This window comes from Microtus ochrogaster, chromosome 2 (genome assembly GCF_000317375.1).
Source record: "Microtus ochrogaster isolate Prairie Vole_2 chromosome 2, MicOch1.0, whole genome shotgun sequence".
NCBI classification, from domain to species: Eukaryota; Metazoa; Chordata; class Mammalia; order Rodentia; family Cricetidae; genus Microtus; species Microtus ochrogaster.
This window is the reverse complement of record NC_022010.1, coordinates 142,224-150,229: the sequence shown is the minus strand read 5'-3', so window position 1 is coordinate 150,229 and position 8,006 is coordinate 142,224. Positions and strand designations below refer to the sequence as shown.

Genomic DNA, 8,006 nt, shown 5'->3' with positions numbered 1-8,006 from the left:
GGTTTCGAACTCACAGAGATCCGCCTGCCTCTGCCTCCCGAGTGCTGGGATTAAAGGCGTGCGCCACCACCGCCCAGCTATAGATGCATTTCTTAATTGAGGTTCCCTCCTTTCAGATAACTCTAGCTTATGTTGACATGAGACTAGCCAGCACACTCGGTCTCCTGCTCTCTCTCTTCCACCTGTCTTTATTAAATATGAACAGGGCACCTCTGTGTTCACTGTGCCTCCTGTTATTGGTGAACCTATATTCTGTAGTGTGGGCTACAGGGGCCAAACCCAGTCTCTTTCTAGGCCTCGAGGCACTTAGTTCAGTAGTTCATGCATGTAGTCTTTTGATTAGCACCCGTAACTTTGGTGTTTAAATTGGAAGAACCAAATCTTTTAGAGATAAATCCCATAACCTATATCTACTGGGCAGTGCTGCTGTTAGGGACGTGCTTAGATGGCAGGGGTAGTGCTCAGTGAAGTCTTTGCTGACCAAGATTCAGTTCATTGCTCTTTTTGTGAAGTGACATGTCAATAGCTTTTCAGGAAATTATGCTTTTATAGTTTTTTATCTTTTTTTGTTTTTGTTTTGTTTTTTAATTAGAGAGTCTCATTATGTATCCTTAGCTGGCCTCCAACTTAGAGAGATCCTTTTGTTTCTGCTTCCTGGGTGCTGGCGTTATAGGTAGGAGTTTCTCCTCTTAGTTTAAAGGTCTTCTAAAAATTGTTTTTAAATAAGGCCTCACTGTGTATCACGGCCTCACTCTGTATCCCTGGCTGGCCTAGAACTCACTGTGTAGACTAGGCTGGCATCAACTCACAGTGATCTACCTGCCTCTGCCTTGTGATTGCTAGGATTAAAGATGTGTACACCAAGCTTGACTATTTATTTTAGGGCAGCTTTTGGTTTATAGCAGAACAGAAATAAGGTACAGAGATGATCTAAATCCCCTTTTCCCTGTCTTCCCACATGTGTAACCTGACTTCTGTCGACATTGCCCACAGGGGTTCACTTGTTCCTGATCGTGCGTGGACATTATTGTCATCCAGAGTTTGTAGTATACACTGGGGCTCCCTCTTGTTTCAGTGCTTTACAGGTTTAGACTGCCACGATCATATAAAGTGTGCTGCATTCTACCCATCCCTCCCACCCACTCCTTGTAACCACTGACTATCTTGTGTCCTCATAGTTCTGCCTTCTCTATAATGTCAGATGCACCTAGTTAAAACCATAAAACTCATACAGATTGAGTTCCTCTGCTTTATTTAAGCCTTATTTAACTAACATATATTTCATTTGTATATACACATACATAGATATATATGTAGACACACATCTGTGTATGTGTATATGCAAATGAAAAATATATGACTATATATTTGTTTATATATACACAGAGAGAGAGATGGGGGTGGTAATCAAAAAACATCATCTTGAAGATTCTGGATAGATTGTTTTTTATTAGGTTTGATCCCCAGTAGGAAGGCACCTGTATTTTTCCCTTTGTTACTAATTTTTTTTGGTGTGAAATTGGGCCAGGTAGTATGAATGTAGGTCAACCAAGCTGTAGCCTCACAACTAAAAGTAAGGTTTCCTAGGTCTTGATCAACTCTTTTGTTGTCAGTCAGTACTTAAAACTAGTTTTGAAGCTTGTAGATTGGTGATGATTTGAAATTCCATTTAAAACCAGAATAATAGGTCTTTACCAGTCCTCTTTTTTTTCTCCTAAGAGGTAAGTTAGAATCTTACAGTATTTCTAATATATAAATGTACATTATATATGTGTGTTTAAAGATGATGGGTAGGTAGTAGCAGCCTCTTTATTAAAGGGAGAGAGGTCAGTGTTTGGAATAGATATGGTGGTGTGGTGTGTGTCGTTCTTCTGATGGCTATAACAATAAGAATCTTACTGCTTTTCATTTTTTTAGCACCAAGCTCTGACTGGGAGTCTCGTGGTGGGGGCTGGCAGTGCCACAGAAGCCGACCCCTTTAAGAGGCAGCAGGTGATGCCATCTACAGGTATGCCCGGTGTGGCCAACAATGCAGTGGTGGTTTAGTTACCACATGTTTCTAAAGAACTTAATTTCTACTTTTTAAGTTAATTTTTCTTTTGGTTATTATCAGCTAAAATATTTGCATAAGTTTTTATTTGTATTGGAATTAGAAACTTCATTAATTCTGCACATTCCATCTGCTTTCCCTTAAACAGCCAGTATGACTCACTGTTGGAACTGCATAATCACCTTCGGAAGCTATTTTTTAAATGACCATACCCCTTTTTCTCCCTCTCCCCAAATTTTTTTCTTAAAGACAGGGTTTCTCAATGTAGCATTGGCTGGCTTGAAATTCATAGAAATCCTCCTGCCCCTGCCTCACCAGTGCTGGGATTAATAGTGTGTGCCACCACTGTCTGGCACTTTTTTCTCTTTTTAATGTGAGAGGCACAGGTAGTTCAGAAGGTGACACATAGCTGCCTCTGCCCTGATGCCTGCTTCTTCTGCAGTCCCATCAGGGGGTCACTGTCAGTATGTTGTGATTATCACAGACATTCTTCAGTGTATACTTAAAATTTTTATACGTCTGAGTTATTCTGAAAAAACTAAGACGTAAACACAAAGATAGAGTTACTTTTAAAAAAATAACCTTAATAGGTCACTTTCCCAGGCAATGCATCTGAATCTTCCAGTATCTTCACCATGTTTCACTATGTGGATGAATTTTTTTTTCTTTGAAAGATACTCTATCATGAGATCTGACTGGCCTGGAACTCTTCGTGTAGCTTAGGCTGTCCTTGAACGTGGAGAAAACCTCCCACTTCTGGCTTTCCAATGTTGGGTTTACAGGTGTGTGCCACACTACACATGGCTTTGGACAAATGACTTTTTTTTTTAATATTTATTTATTTGTCATGTATACAATATTCTGCAAGCCAGAAGAGGGTACCAGACCTCATTACAGATGGTTGTGAGCCACCATGTGGTTGCCGGGAATTGAACTTAGGACCTTTGGAAGAGCAGGCAATGCTCTTAACCACTGAGCTATCTCTCCAGCCTGACAAATGACTTTTTTTTTTTTTTTTTTTTGGCTTTTTTGAGACACGGTTTCCCTGTGTAGCCCTGGCTGTCCTGGAACTCACTTTGTAGACCAGGCTGGCTTTAAACTCAGAGATCTGCCTGCCTTTGCTTACCAAGTGCTGGGATTATTAAGATGTGCACCACCACCGCCTGGCAGATGGCTGATTTTTATCACTCTTTGCTAGTCTTCCATGTTTATTACTACACTTTTTTGGTTTTTGTTTTGTTCTGACTTTCTGCCAGAATGAGCAGAGACTTGACATATTGTCTGAAATGTTCATTTGATATATCTGGTAGCTGATTTGAAGGAGCTGCCAGGTCCAGAAGAGTGATATGTAGTGCTGCTCTCAGACTGCCTGCGAGTAGGCGTGTCCAGTTCCACAGCTGTCAAGAGTTTCTGTCTCTCTCTGTCCATTTTCCTTATTTTGATAAATCTTTTAATGTTTGGTAGTCCGACCTGAGGCTGAAGTCACACCTCTTGTTTGGATGTGGATGTCTGATTCTGAGTAAGGGTGCACAGGAGCTTTTCTTTTATTGCTCATTAACCGTTTGTGAACCTGTCCCTGGCTTGCCATTGATGTTCTCTGTCAATTGTCCTAGTCATTGAAACTTTTCATGTTACTTGTGAGTGCTTTGAGAATGATGAAGTGAGCCTCTGCCAGTCATGTGTTGCTTGTCCTTTGACCTTTGTATGATGCTTTTCTTTGTGCTTTCAGATTTTTAATGGAACTGTGTCAGTCTTGTCCCTTATAGCGTAGGAGGGCTTCCCTTTTCAAAGACTATAAAAACATTTACATTTGTTTTTTTTCCTACTATTTCTGTGGTTTTATTTTTATATGAAACGACACCTTTCTTGAAAATTATTCTAGAGCAGTCTAAGAGACCTCGTCTTGAAGTGGGTCATCCAGGGGTAGTTTTCCAGCATCCAGGGGTGAATGCAGGAGTCCCTCTGCAGCAGTTAATGCCGACAGTCCAAGGTAAGACCCAGCAGTAGAGCAGCACTCTTAGTTTGTCATGAGGGAACGCCCAAAACCTAGAGCCCGGCCCACATTGGGACCATGCAGTTAAGGGACTGTACTGGACATAGAATTTCCCATGTGGGGACATGTTTCTGCATCTCAGTCAACTCAGTATGAGAAAGCCCCTAGCGATAGGTTCTTGCCCTTCTAGTGGGAGTCACACATCTCCACATTGTACTTCCAAGTGATTTTATTTCTGTGTTCCTTATGCCTACTGCTGTCAGGTGCCCTGTGGTTATTTGATGCTCGTTTTGCTTAGTACTAACTTGCAATAGGTGGGTGCATTCCTTCCTTCTGTGTGTGCTCATTCTGACCTTAGGTCTGCTCTAGGACACTACCATTTTGAGTGTTAAAAGTTCTCATGTGAGCAGCAGGATGTCCAGTCTGAGTCCTTGTGAGTCACTTGATGGAAGCTGCTGTGCACTGAGATTATTGCTTTGGGTTTTTATTTATTTTTTTATTTTGCAGGAGGGATGCCCCCAACTCCTCAGGCTACACAACTCACTGGACAGAAGCAGAGCCAACAGCAGTATGACCCTTCCACAGGGCCTCCTGTGCAGAATGCAGCCAGCTTGCACACCCCACCACCACAGCTCCCTGCGAGGCTTCCCCCAGCCACTGTCCCAGCCACAGCTCTCTCTTCCACCTTACAGTTTTCACAGCAGTCACAGATGGTGGAAACTCCAACTCAGCTCCAAATCCCAGTGAAGACTCCACAGCTGAATGCCCCCATCCCTGCCCCCCTGCCTAGCCAGCTTGCTGCTCCTTCTCCACAGCCTGCCCAGCCGACCCTCCATGTTCCGATGACCGGGAAGGCACAGATGCAGACCTCTCAGCTTTCTTCCCAGACCCAGGTACTCTGTGGACATTGGCTGTTTTGACTAATGAGGTGCAGAAGAAAAGAGGAAGCTGTCTGCAAAGATGGCCTGCAGTTTAGGTATTTGGTAGTATGGTCTGCACTGAACCAGCACATTCCTTGAAGCAGCTTTACTTGCCTTCCTTAGCACAGTTGGTTATTGTAGCAATTGCAAATTAATTCTATTTGGCTCTGTATAACAATCATTAAAGTAATAGAAAATCATTATTATTGTTGCTTTTAGTAGAGGAGCCTTGACCTGTTAAGTCTCATGATATTTGGAGCATGTTGTACTTGTCATCCCATTTGGTCCTCTGGGAAACCTTATGTGGTGATCAATTTTACCAGTTTTAAAAATTGTGGGATTGACCCAAAGAGACATCAATGAAGTGATAATTTAGAGTTGACTCCAGCTTTGTTCAAGGGTGAAGCTATGATCTTCACCATCAGCTAGGCTTCCTCCTTTGCGGCCTCCTTTTCCTTTTTTTTTAATATGATAAATTCCACCAGTGTGATGGCACTGTGCCTGTTCTAGTGTTGAGGATGCCACTTCTCCTCACTGACTTTACACCTATGTGGGTTTGTGAGTGCTTTCTCCCACTCCTGAAGTCCATTGAGACTGTGCAGCATGGCAGGTACACCAGCTTTAGCGCATAGATGGGAGTCAGCGAATACTGGACCCCTCTGCTGTCACTTCTCTCATTAATAAGGGAGCTTCTCAGAAGAGTTTGAGTTCCAGTTAGGATTTATAGCAAAGGCTTAACACAGATGGACACAGAAAAGGAAGAACAATCTATACTGACTACCATGTGCTGTGGTGTGAATGTCACTGGGGGTAATTTCTCTACCCAGTAACTTTGTGCAGTGGAATTTGCTACTCCTATTTCATGAGAAGTTCAAGCCATAAGGTTAAAAACTTGACATGTTATCATCTTAGTGGCAAGTGTCTTGGGTTATTCTAGAGCTTTGAGGTAGGCAGGTATGGAAACTTCCCACACACTTGTTTAGGGAAGGAAGGTGATTGCCCCCAGGACCACTAGACTCTGTCCCCATGGCTTTCTCTCTCTTTTTTCCCCCTCCAAGACAGGGTTTCTCTGTACAACAATCCTGGCTGTACTGGAACTCACTCAGTAGACCAGGCTGGCCTTGAACTCACCTGCCTCCCTCTCCTAAATGCTGGGATTAAAGGCACACACCATTACACCAGGCTTTGCTTTCTAGAGAGTGATCGTCCTTCTTTTGCAGCCACAGTCCTCACTTAGACAGCATTGTGGTTTTTACCTTTGTTTCCTGCCTTTGTTGTTAAGTGGATCAGCTAGGACAGCCTGGTCTACAGAGGGTGTTCCAGGACAGCCAGTGCTACACAGAGAAACCCTGTCTGGAAAAAATAACAACAACAAAAGCAAACAAACAAACAAAGGATCAGCTATGGTAAATGGCTTTTAAGAAACTGTCCAGGGTTGGAGAGATGACTCAGAGGCTAAGAGCACACATACTACTACTCTTGCAGAGGGCCTGAGTTCAGTTCCCAACATCCACATTGGGTGATTTATGACCCCTTGTAAGACCAGTCCCAGAGGTTCTGTCATCCTCTTGTGACTTCTAAGGGTCTTCCCTATACCCAAGTGTGCATACATACCCACACAGAGACACATACACATGCAAAATAATTTAAAATCTTAAAAAAAAAAAAGAAACGATAAATCTATAGACACTCACTACTAGTTAGACCTCGTAACACAGGTCTGTAATCCCAGCTACTTGGGAGGTTGAGGCAGGATGATTGCATATTCAAGGCTGTCTTGGCCAACTTAGATCCCATTGCAAAAGTGAAAAGAAAGTTAAGTAGACTTGCCTGAGGCCCACAGGTCAATCTTCAGTTTGGTGGGAGAGACCCTTGTTTATGATGAGTTGGGCTGGGATTAGCCCCTGTTTTCTGTAAAGGGCCATAGGAGAATCTTTTGGCTTTGCAGGCCATTCTGCTCTGTCAGTCCCTTAGCTTTGTTCCTGAAAACATAGCTCCAGATAATTTATGAGGTGACTATATTCGAATAAAGCTTTATTTCTTTATGTATGTACCTACTGTGACTTCTGGGCCCCTGAGGTAGACACCTGTGGGAGTCATTGTTAACATTTTAGGATTGTGGGTCTGACTGGCCTTCCTGCCAATCTAGCCTTGCCCTTCACCTCTTTCTAAGTGACCTCCTCTCTGGGCTCCTAGGAGAATTTCACACAGACTTGTTGGGGTTGAGGCCCCTTTTGTGAGAATGGCTTCTGGACAGTACAGAAAGGTTTCCTATCTCTCTAGCCTTCCTGCAATAAAAGACATACATGGATTTGTTAAAAAGATGCAAGAAGCCAAGCTGGGACTTGGTGGTACTGGCCTATAATCCTGGCACTCCAGAGGTGAGGCAGGAGAATGGAGAGTTCAAGGACAGCTTAAGCTACAATATTGAGATCTTGTCTCTAAATAGTATACATAAAAATAATAAGCTCATTTGACATTTGAGTGATATTGTTACATGAAAATATAACACAAGGCTCTGGCGAGAGGGCTTCAGAGGATAAGAGCACTGTCTGCTCTTTCAGAGGTCTTGAGTTCAATTCCCAGCAACCACATGGTGGCTCATAACCATCTGTAATGGTGCCCTGTTCTGGCCCACAGGGTTGCATGCAGGCAGAATATTGAATATATAATAAAAAAAATTAATCTTTAAAAAAAGATGTGCCTTCATGATCAAAGCAACTGCCTTTCCTTTCTTATATAATACAAATTTTAGTTCTGCATAAATAAAAAAAATAAAACTTGCCAATCAGATCCAAAATTATTACAAGAAATTAAGAAAACAGCACCACCTTCCAAACATGCAAGGAATAAAACCTGCATATGATGGTGCGTATCTATAACCCCAGCCCTCAGAAGGCTGAAGCAGGAAGATACTTAGGCTTTATAGTCAAGGTTTTGTTTTGTTTTTTTGTTTTTTGTTTTTTTTTAAGGGAAAAAAAATTAAATTATCTTTTAAAAGTAAGAGAAAAAACCCGGAGAAGAAGAAAGCTTCCATGAGCTC

General features: G+C 42.4%; 1 protein-coding gene across 5 annotated transcripts in view; it reads left to right on the top strand.

Moving 5' to 3' along the window:
• Positions 1-8,006, top strand: part of Ep400 (E1A binding protein p400) — a 106,773-nt gene that overhangs the window by 20,375 nt on the left and 78,392 nt on the right. For 4 of the 5 annotated variants that reach the window (XM_026783788.1, XM_026783791.1, XM_026783797.1 and 1 more), the window contains exons 3-5: positions 1,918-2,008; positions 3,933-4,040; positions 4,551-4,936. In XM_026783788.1, the coding sequence (XP_026639589.1) occupies positions 1,918-2,008; positions 3,933-4,040; positions 4,551-4,936 (585 nt within the window). The remainder of the gene's footprint in view (positions 1-1,917; positions 2,009-3,932; positions 4,041-4,550; positions 4,937-8,006) is intronic. The other variant, XM_026783801.1, reaches the window with a different exon arrangement.